The sequence below is a fragment of the Microtus ochrogaster genome, unplaced genomic scaffold (genome assembly GCF_000317375.1).
Source record: "Microtus ochrogaster isolate Prairie Vole_2 unplaced genomic scaffold, MicOch1.0 UNK48, whole genome shotgun sequence".
Taxonomy (NCBI): domain Eukaryota; kingdom Metazoa; phylum Chordata; class Mammalia; order Rodentia; family Cricetidae; genus Microtus; species Microtus ochrogaster.
The window spans coordinates 1,190,430-1,207,168 of NW_004949146.1; the positions used below are offsets into that span (position 1 = coordinate 1,190,430).

Consider the following 16,739-nt stretch of genomic DNA (forward strand, 5'->3'; position numbering starts at 1 on the left):
GAAAAACCAAGCCAGAACAAAACAAAAGGTGCAGCTAGTCTCTGACCATGGCAGGTCATTTTCTGAGTGTGTTCTGTTCAGATGTTGAGAGGGACAGAATCCAGTCATAATAAAACAGATGTTTGCCTAGATGAGAAGTTTTGGAGGTCTTGGGAAAACCCCCAAGTACTTAGGATAATTTCTTCAGAAATAGATTTTCTGGGGACAAAGCCAGAAATAGCAGTTATAGGCAAAGGAGGCACTTCAGAAACGGGGCGAGAGAACTAACAGGCAACCGGAAAAGCGAGAAGGAATCGATCTTCATCGAATGCTTGGCCTCCAAGACAGAGGTATTGGGACATCTGTTGAGACGGTGGGACACAGCCATTAAAGTTACCTTACCCCACCACCACAGTATTTAGGTGTTAGCTGGAGTGCACCTGGGCCTAGGTCCTCTGTGCAGTGGCTGTGACCACTAGACAGCTGGAGAAGGCCCCTGGTCATAACTCTGGGCCTTAGATTTTCATTTGTCCAGTGTAGGTATAAAACCAGCATTAATTAAAGCTATCCTATCGGTTCTGATAAGACATTTGGGTCTGTGGCCCAGTGCCATCAGCTGCTGTCACTGTGGCCTCCCCTACTAATATAGTAATGAGTCCCCATCTTTTTAAAATTTTCTTTCTTGCTTATCAATAGCCCATGTTTGGTAAATGTCTATGGTAAAGTTAGGGCATGTTTGTGTGTATCTGAGGAATGTTCACCTGAGTGTTTGAGAAATTTGGGGTAGTTGGGGTAGGATGGTCCCTACCTTGAGCAAATGAGATGCTAATGTCTTTCTTTGTCTTTTCATTGTAGAGTCCAACATCTGTACCACCCGAGGCGTGAACTCCTGCCAGCAGTGTCTGGCTGTGAGCTCTGTGTGTGCCTGGTGTTCAGATGAGGTAAGGAGCCTGCACCTTATTTTGTCAATGCCCTCACTCAAAAGGAATCTGAGGAAGTTTATTCCGGAGCCAAGCGTAAGTGACAGTGGCCAAGGTACACGGATTCAGGTTGCTTCAAATGCTGTGTTCCCAGCAGGATGACCAGTTTAATTAAGGTTTTATTGTAACAGAACAAAGAAAGTAATAAACCAAGGTGTTTTAAAAACACGTCGGTGAGACATCAGGTATGGTGGTTTGCAGCAAAGAGGCGGAGTCCCTGCTATAAGCGTCTGGTGCACTAGATAGCACTCCTAGCCTCTGGGTTAGTGCGAGCTAGGAGTCTGTTTGCAAATTCCCAAAAGGACTTTATTTGACATCTTAAGAATGTTAGGTCAAATCCAGATGTGGGTGACAGATGTCTATTTAGGGGGATAATATAGCTCCAAATAATTTGACTCCCAACCTGTAGCATTCATTTAGCCTTGTAGAATGATCAACATGGGTATGCCCCCCAAACTTCAGTTCACACCCCGTTTCCCTAGATTTAGGTGCTTTTGTGTAAGCACAGCCGCATGGGACTCTTTCCTCCCTCCTGAATGCAGTCTCTTTCCCCTGTGGAGCAAGACTAGGTGAAGCCTTCCCATTGCCGCATGGTGGGAAGCTGGTACCTGAGTCTAGAGCCTGCTTTGCACTTCCAGGCCCAGCCAGTTTGCTTGGGCCTCTTTTCTTGTAGTGACTGTTGCTACCCTTCACCAGGCTGTGCTTGCTTTGGGCTAGACCATCTCAGGGAAGAAGGGTTTTAGTCTCGAAATGAGAGAGGGGTGCTAGGGTGCACAGAGGGTGCTGTGGAGGGATGCTTATTTTCCCCCAGAGTGAAAAAACAAAGCTAAAACCCGAAGAGCAATCCTCTGTAATCCTCTGTTTGTGTGTTTGTGTGTGATGTGTGGTGTGTGTGTGTGTGTGTGCATGTGCACGCGTGCAAACACATTCTTAGAGATCCCTTTTCCTTCTCTTTGATGATGAGGCCCTTCTGTCTTCCTTCCTTCCTTCCTTCCTTCCTTCCTTCCTTCCTTCCTTCCTTCCTTCCTTCCTTCCTTCCTTCCTTCCTCCCTCCCTCCCTCCCTCCCTCTCTGAGGTGTCAATGGGGGAACAAGCACAGCCCACAGGAGAGGGTCAGCCATGTCTGGGTGGAGAGTTTGCTGTGTCCCAGGCCCTAGGGAATTGAGTGTGTCTGAGGCAATGGCTGTGTTTGTGGCCGGGCTGGGAATTGGGAGCTGGCAAAGGTTGATGCTGAGGTAGGGGAGGTGCATGTGACTGGAGAGGTTCCCAGCAATTACAGAGGGAATGAGTCACCACCCCCAGCAGATGTCACCTGAGCTGCTTGCTGGCTCCTGAGCCACCTGTGGTCAGCTCCCTGACCAGCCTAACCCTCCCCTCACTCTGTCTGCTTCTCTTCTGGATTCTCTGGTTTTCCTAAAAAGGCAGTCTCCTGGGCAGACTGGGGAGGAAGGGAGCAGAAGGCTGTGTTTATCCCCCGAGGAGGGCTGCCAGAGCCTCCGAGGAGCCGGCTCACACACAGCTTTGGCCTCTGTACTGTTCAGCACGGGCAGCTGTCTAACATCTGGGCCAGACTGATCTCATTTAGCAAATGAAACATTCTCTGGGGCTTGGGGAGGGTAAGCCCTTTTTCTCCACCCCCGCATGTGCCCCTCCCCTCTGGGCTGTGCTGGAGGCTTAAGTGTGGTGTGGCTTCTCCCTTTTCATTTGTCATATCCTTTTACCTTTGCTCGCCATCATGGCTTTGTTAAACTTCCTTTCTAGGGAAGTTGTAATTCTGTAACAACCCCAGGAGAAGGAGTCTTATGTGGAGGGTGTCTTGTTGGAACTGGCTGCCCCAGAGGTTGGCTTGCTGGAGCAGAGAGGACCTCCCTGAAGAAGACCGAGTGTTGGTCAAAAGGCTCAAAAGATGTTTCCTCCTCCTCCCCTCCCTTTCAACCTGAAGTTATTGTAGGCAAGGGAGTCTTGGGGGAAAGCAAGGCTCCCCGGAGAGTCTGTCCTTTAGAGGGGGGTCCAGCCCTGTCCCATTCTCCTCTTCCCTTTTTTTACCCATCTGGGTCTTATGGGGACAAGCTAGAGCTGGGCCCTGACCAGCCAAAGCCATTCCTTAGCCCGTATGAACAGATTCGGAATATTTGTCGGTCACTATGGTGAATCTTTGCCCTGTGGGGCAGACTGAGGGGCCAGAGGTAGAGAGGCTGGGGAGGACTGGCCTATTATTGATGGGGTGGAGTCAGGAAATGGGTGGCAGTTAGGACCAAAGGAAATGAAAGAATGGAACACAGTGGATGACGACATCTAACATCACTAAGTGAGGAGGAGGAACGGGGTCCGGGGAGTCTGATATGGGACAGAATGTGTCAAGCAGGGAGGAACCCTGATTACGACGAGAACATGGCTCTTATCTGTTGCCTGAGGGCTTCCCTTGCACAGGGCAAGCTTAAGTCTTGAAAGTGTTTGGATTTTGACTTAAAACAACCAAAGGTGGGGCTGGCGGTGCTGCAGAGCCCCCTGCCTCCCCTGCCTTGACTGTTTCAGGCGGTGCTGATGTTGGCAGTGCCTCTGAAAACAACTGGTTGGGCTCAGCTTCTGGTCCTTAAAGGACAGCAGCTCTTGGGTGTGTATAGTAAGCACTTGGCTGGGTCACAGGAAAATAGAGCCAGTGTGTATGAGTGGGGTGTTTTGGGCCCATCTGCATAGGGTGTGTTCTTGGCGAGATGGTTAGATAACATGGGTTTGGGCAATGTGCTCTCTTTGGTCTATACAGCTAGCGAAGACCCCAGCTTCACACAGCGTTAGACCTTGTAATCTTGTCTTAAGTGGTATCACACTGGAGTCTAGAACTTTCCAAAGCTATATGAAGTGTTTGTTAAATATAACAGCTCCCAGAATGGACCCTGGACCTATTGCATCAGAACAGATTGTTATGGTAGCAAGGAGGATATCATGGCTACTGGTGGAGGCTGGGACTGGACAAGGTGGGTGGAGGTAGAATTGGGGTTGCCATATAAACACAGAGTACCCAATCCAAGTTGGATTAAACCATTTTTCATCTTGGTATGCTTTGGATATTTTCTAAATTTGGCCATCTTTGTAAAAAGGCAAAATGCTGGGAATTGATACACAGGCCTGAGTACACGTTGCAAGGTGGACCAGCTCCCAACCTGACATCCAAGAATGAAAGGGGAAGAATGGGGTTTGGGACTAGAAAGGAGAAGACTCCAGTAGGACTTCCTTCTCTGCATCTGCAGGGAAAGGCTCAGGACACGTGTGTGTGTGTGTGTGTGTGTGTGTGTGTGTGTATCAGCGTTTCGTGATCATGTCTGTAGTTTCTTTATATTTATTTATAACTTGGAGCACAAGGTATCTACCTTGAGTTTGCCCCAAAATTTGTTATTGTAGGAAAAAAATGTATAGTAGGTGTGGTGGTTTGAAAGAAAATGGCCCCCAAAGGGAGCGGCACTATTAGGAGGTGTGGCCTTGTTGTAGTAGATATGGTCTTATTGGAGGAAGTGTGTCTCTGTTGAGGCAGGCTTTGAGGTCTTATATAATGCTCAAGTCATACTCAGTGAGACATTTCTCTTCCTGTGGCCTGCAAGCTATGGGACTCCCAGCTACTTCTCCAGCACAATGTCTGTCTGCATGCCATCATGTCCCACCATGATGATAACAAACTAAACTTCTGAAAATGGAAGCCACCCCACTTGAATGTTTTCCTTTATAAGAGTTGCCATGGTCATGGTGTCTCTTTGTAGCAAAGACGCCTCAACTAAGACAGCAAGTCTGGCCATGTAACTCAGTTGGTAGAGTGTTTGTATTAATCGTATGAAGCCCTGGGCTAAACCCAGTACTTCATAAACTGGGCGTGGCAACCACATGCCTGTAATCTTGGTCCTCAGGAGGCAGAGGTAGGAGGATCAATGTGAAGGCAGAAGTTCGGGGTTGCGCTGTGGAGATGGCTCTGTGGGTAAGAGCACTTGCTGTGGAAGCATGAGGAGATGGGTTCAAATCCCCGGCACCCATGGAAAAGCTGGGAATAGCCACATGTGCCTGTGATTCCATGGTTGAGCAGCCTCAGACAGGTAGATCCCAGGAGCTTGCTGGCCAGACATCTTAGCCAAAGCAGTGAACTGTAGATTCACTGAGAGACCTTCTATAAAAAAATAAGGTGGCTGGCTGTGGTGGCGCATGCCTTTAATCCCAGCACTGGTGAAATAGAAGCAGGCAGATCTCTTTGAATTTGAAGCTAGCCTGATCTATATAAGGAGTTCCAGGGCAGCCAGGGCTACATGGCGAACTCTGTCTTAAAAAAAGAAAGAGAAGTGGAGAGTGATGGAGAAAGACATCCAACGTCCTCCTCTGGCTTCCTCGTGTGTGTGCACAGGCACACCTACACATGCATGTGTCTGTGTGCATAACATACACATATATACCATAAAAAACAGTTCAAGGTAATTTTTGCATTACACACATGAAGCGTTCAAAGCCAATAGAACAACAATAGAAGTTCAAAGCCAGCCTGGGCTAAATGAACTTCTGCCTCAATAAAAACAAAACAAAACAAACAGACAAACCTCAAACAAATAACACAGTGGTAAGAGTGTCCCTCGTCACCAACAAAGCGTGAGTCCTGACAGCTATAGACTAAAGCGCCTTGTTTTCCTTTATCTTGTCTCCAAGCTTCTCTCTGTGTTCAGGTAATTTCCTACCCTTACTAAGTGAGCCAATCAGACAGCAGTGTTGGAGTGGGCCCAGGGAGATAGCCCTGTGGTATACAGAGCCTGGAACATATATCCACTCTTAGTACTGAAAAAAAGGAGAAAACTTCAAAGATATGTTTTCCCTTGCCTCCCCCAGGAGAGAGCACACTGTACAGTGGCCGTTACAATGACGACTTCAGGAAAGCGGCCTCTGCCCCTTACCCGGGACCCCCAGAGGATTTGAGTATATTTGACTCACACTGAGACTTTGGATTTTGAAATCATCTCACAGTCTTATTTTAGCCCCTGCCCAGCCCTGTGAGACAGAGATCACAGGGACTATTATTCATGCTGTACTTTTCCCAAACAGAATTAAGGGGGCCTGGACCTAATAGAATGTGTCAGTCTCTCAGGAGGGGAGGGGATCCAGCAGCTCACAGAGCTCAGCCCCGCCCCCGGGGCTCCTACCTCTGTGGGTGATCTCCCCCCCCCCATGGGGTGGGGCTTGACTCTTTTGTGTAGCATCCGGTTTGGGTGGGAACTAGAACAGTTAACATCAACCCGGTTTCTAGTTTTCTCTTTGAGTGACCTGGAGATAGCCCTTCTCGCATCTGGGCCTGGGGTGGGAATGTGGCCAAGTATGTTGAGGACATCGCCTTGGTATCTTTGGTATCTTCCCAGGGCAGGAGGCTCTCAGGAAGAGCCAGGCCAAGGATTCTGTTAGGTTTCTGACTTCTGACATCAGTGATCACCAAAGGAGGGAGACGGCCTGGTCTTATTTTTCCGTTTACTTTTTATTTTTATTTTTCAGTGCTTATTTTGATTTTTCTAGGAACGTTCGTAGAAAGCATAACGACTGTCAGCACATGTGAGCTTGCTACTCTCTGCTTATGGAGACTGCGGTTAGGAAGTAGGAGAGAGGAAAGCCCCTACCCGGAGCATGGTCCCCTTGCAGAGCTTGAGGATTCTTGGTGGCTTGCAGTTCTCCCTCAGCTCCCTGGTCCCCCAGTCCCGGTCTCCCCCTCCTGTCTCTGTCTTGTTCTGGAGAGGCTCAGCTTCTCTGGCAGCTCGGTGATCTAATCATTGCCTTTTCGGGAAGGTTTTCTCTGAGGTCTGTGGGAAGTGGGAATCAAAGATAAGATTGGTGGTGGTGGTGGTGGTGGTGGTGGTGTGTGTGTGTGTGTGTGTGTGTGTGTAGTGTGTGTGTAGTGTGTGGGGAGTGTGGGGGGAGTGTGGGTAAGAGTGTAGTGTGTGTAGTATGTGTGTAGTGTGTGTGTGTGTGTAAGGGTGGAGTGTGTATATGTGTGTGTTAGAGAGGTGGGTAAGGGTAGAATGTGTGTGTGTGAAGGTGGACTGTGTCGTGTGTGTGTGGGGTGTGTGTGTGTGGGGTGTGTATCTGTATGCTTACACTGCTACTTTTGCCACCTACACAGGGCAGGTCTTCAACTCCTCAAAGGGGATCTTTTGAGCTTTAGAATGTGGGTGTCTCTTGTGGCCTGATCCCTCTGCAGGTGTCCTGGTGTCCAGGTTCTGCACAGCTGGACATGGAGGATATTGCCCATCTTTAGAATGTGGGTGTCTCTTGTGGCCTGATCCCTCTGCAGGTGTCCTGGTGCCCAGGCTCTGCACAGCTGGACATGGAGGATATTGCCCATCTTTAGAATGTGGGTGTCTCTTGTGGCCTGATCCCTCTGCAGGTGTCCTGGTGCCCAGGCTCTGCACAGCTGGACATGGAGGATATTGCCCATCTCTCCTCACACTTCGCAGGTCTCTATCTCCCATCCTGTTCTCTGAATGCCCGGGGCATTTTCTGCTCTGGCTCCTCCCAGGACCATTCCTCCCAACCAGCTTTACTGTGTTTTATTACATTCTCTGTGGAATGCAGTAAAACTTCCTTTATGAGGCTGCTCACAGGCAGAAAGCCTGGGCGGCATCTTAGTTGTGTGGCGCCCAAGTTCTGCGACTCTGGGCAGTCAGCTAACTTCTTCAGGCCTCAGATTTCTAGCCCAGAAAGTTGTGTTCTTTGTTGGTGAAGCCTCCTACCCTTAGGTGCCTCACCTGTGAAATAAGAATGAGTAATTCCCGCTGACCAGGCCATCAGCGTTGCAGTGGTTTGTGGTGTCCTGTTCCAGCCTAGCTGCAGAGAGTGCTCAGTAAATGTTAACAGTAGCTCGGGAATATTGGTAGGCTAGAAATCTGAGGCCTGAAGAAGTTAGCTGACTAGGTTTTTTTTTTTTTTTTTTTTTTTTTTGTTTTTTTTTTTGAGGGGGGATCATGGTTTGGAAGGTGCTGTTAGGAAAGTCTGAAGGCCTATACATTGGGAAATAGGACCAGGTAGGGGTGTGTCAGCTTTCAGATTAATCTCCTCTACCTGACAAGTGCCAGCTAGACATACGTTCAGGCAGTTCTGGTTAAGTACGCTTAGTGCCGGGGTGTGACCCAACCGAGGGCATCGTGTTCCTTAATCCCAGGAAACTAAGGTCCAAAGTGACTTCTATGGGGTCACATGGCTAGCTAGCGGTGACCTAGCTCTGGGGCCTGTTTTCTGATTTCAGTGTCCTTCCAAGAACAGTTAGTTCTTGCATGTGAGCACACACAGAGTTCCAGAGGCTGAGGGCATCTGTGTCAGTGTGGTTTTTGTCCAGGGCAAAGGAGGGTCAACAGCCTGTCCTTATGGTCATTTCCCAGCTTGTGGGGCTTATTCAAAAGGAGCTTATTCAGGAATTCCTTATCAACACTTCATATTAATAGCTAACGCTGACTGAGCACTTACAGTATACATACATGGTCGTTTTTAGCCTGGCATGACATCCCTGTGATGGAGGGTTCTTCTTGTTAGTTCTTTTTAAACTAATTCTTTTTTTGTTTGTTTGTTTTTCGAGACAGCATTTCTCTGTAACTTTGCAGCCTGTCCTGGAACTAGCTCTATAGACCAGGTGGCATCGAACTCAGAGAAATCTGCCTGCCTCTGCCTCCCTAGTGCTGGAATTAAAGGCGTGTACTACTACCACCTGGTTTAAACTAATTTTTTGTATTGTGGTAAAATACATATAACAGAATTTACCATCTTAACCTGTGTGTGTGTGTGTGTGTGTGTATGTGGTGTGTACGTGTGTGAAGATCTATTTTGTGCGTCTTTCTTTCTCCACCTTATTTCTTGAGACTCAGGGTCGCTCATTATACCTGGAGCTCAGCGATAGGGTTAACCGAGCTGGTCAGCGAGCCCCCAGGGATGCTCTTGGCTCCACCTCCCTAGCTCTGGGTTTGTAGGCCTGTGTCAGCAGACCCCCCCCCCCTTTTGTTAAAACGTGCTGAGCTCAGTTTCTCACACCTGTGCAGCAAACACTTCTGGCTGAACCATTTCCCCAGCCCTCCTAAGCATTCCGCTGTATAATTTTTCCCGTTTTAAGTGTACACTTGAGTGGCATTAAATCTGTTTGTAATGGGACACCCTTATCATCATCCGTCTCCATAACTTAATTTCATTTTGCTAAACTAAAACTCTGGGCCAATTAAACAACTCTTCCTTCCACTCCTCCCTAGCCCGCAGAAACCGTCCTTTCCCTCCCTGTCTCTGTGGTCTGATTGCTGTTTGTAGCCAAGGAAGACTTTTACCCTTTACGTTACAACTGAAGGAACTGGGCTCCGAGAGCCGGGTCGTGCTCTGGTACCCAGTCAGTGGCGACACTGAGGGTCAGTCTGAGCTCAGCTCATTCATTCCCGTGCTCTTACACTTTACCCTCCCTGTCTCCCCTCTGTCACCTGTGTCCTCGGTGAGGAGGGGAGACAGGAAGCACACAACCAAGACCTTAGAAAGCAGCCAGTATCTAACACCATAGCTGTAAGTGGTTTTAACCTTGACCTACAGAAAGAAATACCTCATGTATTATTACTCATCATGTATGCTAAATCACTCATTATGTGTGCTAAATTACTCATTATGTATGCTAAATCCCATTCCCCAGTAAACAACAGATTCCCCGTCTTACATGGAAACTTTTATTTACATACTCAGGTATTTTCTGTTCCATTCAATTCAATAGTAAACCCGATTTTGCGACTCACAAACTGATTTCTGTTTCACAGTTTGGAAAGCACTAGTTTGCCAGATGCCTTACTTAAAGCACCCTCCTCTCACCTGTCAATCACAAACAGGTACTGACTCAGCCTGTTTGCTCTTGCTGTGTGTGTTGCTAGAAAGGCCCCCAGCACTCCTATGCTAGATTAGCTTCAAAGGGCTGGGTAAGATCTAAGTCATTGGGAAGTGACATGTCATGCCGGAGACACAGCCATGCTAGCTCTGATGTCAGGCCCCCCTTGGGCTTCTGTCTCCATAGGCTCTGCCCCAGGGCTCACCCCGCTGTAACCTGAAGGAGAACCTGCTGAAGGAAGGCTGTGCTCCAGAGTCCATTGAGTTCCCAGTCAGCGAGGCCCAGATCCTGGAGGACAGACCACTCAGCGACAAGGGTTCTGGAGACAGTGCCCAGATCACTCAAGTCAGCCCCCAGAGGATTGCCCTTCGACTGCGGCCAGGTAGGCACAGGGCTCATCTTGGGGAGACACCCAGCACAAGCGGGCAAGGGACATCCATCGAAGGTCTGAGCAGGAACTCTGGGGGTAAGGGGCAGCATGCACAAGAAATGGGGTGGAAAGAGGAGTGGGGGCAGTTGTGGGTAGGAGAATGGAGGAAAATAAGAGGAGTAAGGATTTGAGTCAGAAGGTCTGAGTGTGAATCCCAGGCCCACCCTGTTACCAGTTATTTGATTGGTTACTAGTTACTTAACTCTTCTGTTCTGATGCTGCCTCCTCCTTTATCTAGTCTGCAGCAGCTTTTTTTTTTTTTTTTTTCTCTTTCAAGACAGGGTTTCTCTATGTAACAGTCCTGGCTATCTTGGAACTCACTCTGTAGACCAGGCTGACCTCTAACTCACTAAGATCCTCCTGCTTCTGCCTCCTGAGAACTGGGATTAAAGGTGTGTGCCTCCACCATCCGGCCAATTTGTGAGCCTGTTTTCCACCACAGGGGATAGGGACTATTTAGGAGCAGACGAAGTAGGAACTAAAGAGGGAGGAGTATTGGGCTAAGCTTGTCAATGTTTGGCCTGAATAAATCAGTAAGAGCTGGAGAGAGCCCCACTGTATGCAAGGCATTATGGGATTTGGAGAAAAGCAGGGTGCTATTTATTTAGTTTGGAGACAGGACCTCTGTTCAGCCTGAAACTCGCTGCACAGCCCAGGCTGGCCTTGAATTTTCAGGAATCTCCCTGCTTCTGTTGCCTGCTCCCTGGGAGTACAGTTGTGTGCCACTGTACCCCGTACAGTTCCTGTCCTTCATAGAGTCTGACCTGTAGTTGCAGTCAAGAGCTGTCTGACTTGGGATAGTAGACCTGGGGACCCAGAGGGTCACACACATGAGGATTTATAGCGGGAAATCACAGAATGGAAAGGAAGAAGTTCAAGAGACTGCAAGATGAACGGAGTTATAATGGAGGGTGGCGTGGGAATCAAAACTTTCAAGCTTAATTTGATCGGATAGCTATTTATCTCCTGTGGCGGAGAGGAGGAGAGAAAACCCGGCATCCTTTTGTCTTCCAGATGACTCGAAGATCTTTTCACTTCAAGTGCGGCAGGTGGAGGATTACCCTGTAGACATCTACTACTTGATGGACCTGTCCTTCTCCATGAAAGATGATCTGTCAAGCATCCAGACCTTGGGTACCAAGTTGGCTTCCCAGATGCGCAAGCTTACTAGCAACCTTCGGATTGGCTTTGGGGCCTTTGTGGACAAACCTGTATCACCATATATGTTCATCTCCCCCCCAGAGGCCCTCAAAAACCCCTGTTACAGGTAACACAAGCCAGTGAAGCACCCCTTCCCTTTGTCTCAGGCTGGTCCAAGACCTGGTTGCCATTTTAAACTTCAGGTTTTATTTTCTTTAGAAATTTATTTTTATTTCTATGTATGTATATGTATGTTTTTGTGTCTGTGCATGCCAGGTGACTGTGGAGGCTGGAGGAGGGTGTCAGACCCCCTGGGACTGGGGTTACATGTGATTATGAGTCACCTAACATTGGTACTGGCAACCAAATTCTGATCCCCTGGAAGAGCATCAGATGTTTTAACCGCTGAGCCATCTCTCCAGCCCCCTGGAAGTTGTTTGGTTGGCTGCTTTATGTAAAGCCATGTTGTTTTCAACTTCCTCTCTGCCTGACAGCTGGGCTTACTATCTGGAGTATTACGCCAACAGGCTCAAGGCTGCTAGGGGCTGCTAGGGTTCTACACAGAAATGTCATTAGCTCATTGGCTTAGTCCCAAATGAATAGAGAGGAAGAGGAAAGTGCGGGGCAGATGAGGTCAAGAGTGGAGAGAGGTCTCGGTGTGTGAAAACGTCACTGATTTCAGAAGAACTGGTTCTAGTCTCATTATTCTAGGCATCAAGAGCATAAATTTTCCAGAGTTAAAATGCAAGAAAATTAAGTCACTTTTTTGAATTTTTAACAGTATAAAAATAGTTAAGTTCTCCCTCTCTCTATTTGCCTCCTTTATAAAAATATATATGTTTAAATTTTGTTTCATGCATATCAATGTTTGCTTGCATCATGCACGTCTGTGTACCATGTGTGTGCCTGGTGCCCTCAAAGGCCAGAAGAGGGTGTTGGATCCCCTGGAGCTGGAGTTACAGATGGTTATAAGCCACCATGTGGATGCCAGAAATTAAACGTGGGTCCTCTGGAAGATCAGCTAGTGCTCTTTTTATTGTCCTTTTTCTTTTGGAGACAGGCTTTCTTTGTGTAGCCCTGGCTCTCCTGGGACTCACTCTGTAGACCAGGCTGGCCTCGAACTCAGAGACTCACCTGCCTCTGCCTCCCAAGTGCTGGGATTAAAGGTGTGCGCTGCCACTAGCCTGGCCAGCCAATGCTCTTAACCCCTCAACCATATCTCCAATCCTCACACCCTTTTTTTTTCCGAGACAGAGATTTTTGCTATGTAGCGTAGGCTGGTCTCAGTCTCCTGAGTGCCATATTACAGGCACGTGCCAACCCATCGTAGGTAGCTCTGGGGTTGGAGGAACTCTAGAAATTGAATTTGGGATCTCATGTTTGCTAGGCAGGCGTCCTACTGCTGAATGACGTCTCCAGCCCTGTGCCTCTGTTTAGCTTCTGCATTAGTTACTTTTCTTGTTGTTGTCACAAAACACTTGGCGGAGGTAACTTAAATGGGGTAAGGTTTGCTTTGGCTCATGGCTCAGAGGATGTAATCCATCATGACAAATAAGTCATGAAGTCTAAAGTGGCTTGGTCTGTGGTGGCAGGAACCTGTTGCAGCTACCTGCTACATGCCACAAGGGCTGGCAGTGGAGCTGACTGGAACAACCCAAACAAAACGAGCCCTGGCCATATAATCCTGTTTACACCAGCGAGGTTCTATGCTACAAAGATTCTACAGTTTCCCTGAAATGTGTCACCACCTGGGGTCCAAGTATTCAAACACACGAGTCTATCTCCTGTTCATAATATAGCAGTCTACTATTGAGTGGCTTACTTGATGAAGACCCTAAATATATGGATAGTAGTTATTTAAAATGATGATAACTGTGGCTGGGAAGATGGCCCAGTGGTTAGGAATGCTTCCTGATCTTCCAGAGTCCAGTACCCGGGTAGGGTAGCTCTTAATCTGAGCCTGTAGCTCTAGCTCAAGGGGATCTGATGCTGTCTCTGGCCTTCATAGGCGTCTGCACACATTCATTCTCTCTGTCTCTGTCTCCTCTCTCTTCCTCTCCCCTCTCATATTCTCACCCCCCACGTAATTAAAAATAAAGAATATTGAAATGATGGTTGCTGGACTCATGAGGCATGGGTTTTCTTTTTAACTTTTAAACAATTCTACAGCACAGTTTTTCAGCGTCTGTCTGGGCTGTTTCCCCAGAAAACATATCCTGGGACAGCATGGTCTGTAAATTAGCTGGACACCTGCTTTATTGTTGCACTGAAAAAAAAAAGAAGTGTTGCTGATGCCAACCATGATAGCTGGAGCCTTCCCCTTGTGTAATTGCTTTTCTTGGTCTTGTGATAGCTCTCACGAGATAAGCGCCCTTATGTTTCCATATACAAACCTGCCACCGGGCTACGCCTCCAGCCCCTTGTCTTCATTTGGCTTGTGTATTACTTACTTTTCTTGTTGCTGTGCCCCAAGTACTTTCTGGAACGTGGGTTTAGAAAAGGCTGTCAGAGAGCCCGTGCTTGGTAAATGGGGAGCTGGACTTTAATCTGTCTTGTCTGGTTTCATTGCTACCTTTCCTGTCCTTTTGGCTATCTGGGGGTATGGTTGTGGTGCCATAGGTAATCTGAAGGACTTGAAGTCTAGATTGTCTCACTAATTGTGGTTCTGTGGGACTGGAGTGCAGCTGCGTGATAGCACTTTTATCTGGCATGCATGAGGTTTTGAGTTCAATCCCCAGCACTGCAAAATAAAAATAAAAAGAGAAAACCCAATATGATATGGACCTAGTCCAGGCACGCCACTGTCCATATCTGTCCCTCTCTCTTTACCTGACCCTCAGACCACCTTCACACCACAGCTTCTGCTAAGATGACCTCTCGCTCCCCTCAGTATGAAGACCGCATGTTTGCCAATGTTTGGCTACAAGCATGTGTTGACGCTAACTGACCAGGTGACCCGGTTCAACGAGGAAGTGAAGAAACAGAGTGTGTCCCGTAACCGAGATGCCCCGGAGGGCGGCTTTGACGCCATCATGCAGGCTACAGTCTGTGATGTGAGTTTGGAGGGAAAGGGGTGCCAGGTGTAGCTGGCACAATTCAAAACGGGGAAGGAAACAGTTCAGTTGGGGATTTCCGGTGTGATGGGGGAGAGGAGCCAAGCAGGACTTGGTACAGTATGAGTAATCAATTGTTTCTGCTACACAGTCTCTCTTTATAGCCCCACCAACGCCACAGCTAACACCTCTTTGAACCACAGTAACCCCAGACCTTTCCTAGGGAGAACAGCGGCCCACATGTTCTGGTATTATTTCAGAGTCAAGCCTGGGTTAACTTGACCTCAGCAAAGCGAGCAGATCTTAGGGTGGGATTTCTTCTAGCCTGGGCCAATTCCAGGGATACAGATGCCTTCCTGTCACGGGAGGAGTTATGTGTGGAGCTGAAGAAGGCGGGACTCAGCCTCCCTCCCTAATCAACAATGGGCTGATTAAGGGAAGAAAGCCTGGAGTGGAACGTTCTAGTTTATGTTCCAAGGCTTGGGGCTGAGCTCCCTCTTCAATTCAGCTTGTCCAGCTCTTTAGGTTAGGAGGTTCTGGGGTCTTTGTTCTGCACTGATGATTTAGCTGAAGTTGCTGTGTTTTGTTTTTTAACAGCAACAAATTGGCTGGAGGAATGACGCGTCCCACTTGCTGGTGTTCACCACCGATGCCAAGACCCACATTGCACTGGATGGAAGGCTGGCAGGCATTGTCCTGCCCAACGATGGGCAGTGTCACATTGGCAGTGACAACCATTACTCTGCCTCCACTACCATGGTGAGATGCCTCGTCCCCCTGTGGTCCTCATTCACTCTGATAGGGCTGTCTTATTCCAGGCAAGGGTTTTGTGTGAATCTGAGAACGGCCTTTGCTCTGGGCATTATGTGGGGCTCAGCTAATGCCTGTTTCTGCCACATCCGAATGGAGCACCCTCATTCAGGGTATAAACGGTCTGACCATGAGAGATGACCATGCCTGTGTGAGTGTTCACACTGACTCCACGGTCATCAGCATCAGCATCAGCATCAGCATCTTGGCATCCAGCATGTGCTCAGGTGTGGTTACTGGAGGAAGATGGAAAAAGAGGACAAAGGTCTCACTGATGAAATGAAAGACCCAGAGAGCAGCGCCTCTTGGGGAAAGGTTAAAGGGCACAGTGCCGTTTGGTTTGAAGGAAAGATGATTTGTGGATAATTTAGGATGATAGGTAAGAAAACTCCTGAAAAGTTCTTTTATATGCTTTAATTAACTATAGACAGTTAATTAAGAGGAAAGGAGCTTAAATCTAAATGGGAGCAATTGGTGTCAGTCGTTAGGCAAATGTAGCTAAATTTAAAATAATAACACTTTGGGTAGTTGGATTAAATCTTGACTCTTTGCCTGTCTTGCCCCCTCACCCCTTCGTTTTCTTGAGACAGGGTCTTGCCATGCAGCCCAGGCTTGTAATTCTTGGTCCTCTTGCCATCACCCCACGGATGTGAGGGTACATTCATGTGACACTATGCCTGCTTTGTTTGTTTATTTATGGAGGAAGGGTCTTGTTCTGTATATAGCCTCGGCTGGCCTTCGCCTCGCAATCCTTCTGCCTCAGTCTTCCGAGTGTTGGGATTAGAAATTTATACTACCAGGAATGTTTTTCCCCCAGCATCTCACAATATATTAGATAAGTGTTCACCCACTGAGCTATCCACAGCCTACTCTTTATTTTTTTAAAGTCAATAAATAGAGGAACCACCTTACAGCTGAAAAGTGATTAAAGGCAGGAGACTGAGCTGGTGATCTCATGAGAAGTTGAGCACTGTCAGACAATGGGCGAGTTAGCAACATCAATACTCGTTTATACAAGGCATTGGCCAGGAGCTGGGAGGACTGACTCTTAGAAGGCTTTTGGCTTAGATGAAGAGAGAGGCTATATTCCAACGTCTGTATTAATAGCACAGGACACATGCTGAGTGCTAGGTGTCCGATACAATCAAAGGCTGTCGGCAGGAAAGGAGGAAACGCTCTGTAGCAGCTAGGGTGGTCAAGGAAGACCTTGTGGAGGAGGTGAGCTTAGGCAAAGGAAGAAGGAGGATTGCCAAGATGAGGTCACTCCAGTGGCAGGAGGAATGTGCTGGAACAGTGCTGAGTAGAGAGGGTTAGGGGAGAGTGCTGGTTGGTGACCATTCAGTAGGTGATCCATAGAGCGAGGCTAGACCATTGCCTACAGCTTTAAAGCAGGATCAATAGAGTGAGGCTAGACCATTGCCTAGAGCTCTACAACAGAATCAATAGAGTGAGGCTAGACCATTGCCTAGAGCTTTAAAGCAGGATCAATAGAGCGAGGC

At 48.0% G+C, this 16,739-nt stretch overlaps 1 protein-coding gene across 1 annotated transcript in view; it reads left to right on the plus strand.

The window, feature by feature from the left end:
• Itgb3 (integrin subunit beta 3) overlaps positions 1-16,739 on the plus strand; it is a 57,410-nt gene that overhangs the window by 16,029 nt on the left and 24,642 nt on the right. Inside the window, exons 2-6 of the mRNA XM_005369410.2 lie at positions 835-920; positions 9,994-10,189; positions 11,252-11,504; positions 14,268-14,430; positions 15,028-15,189. Coding sequence (XP_005369467.1) covers positions 835-920; positions 9,994-10,189; positions 11,252-11,504; positions 14,268-14,430; positions 15,028-15,189 — 860 coding nt within the window. The remainder of the gene's footprint in view (positions 1-834; positions 921-9,993; positions 10,190-11,251; positions 11,505-14,267; positions 14,431-15,027; positions 15,190-16,739) is intronic.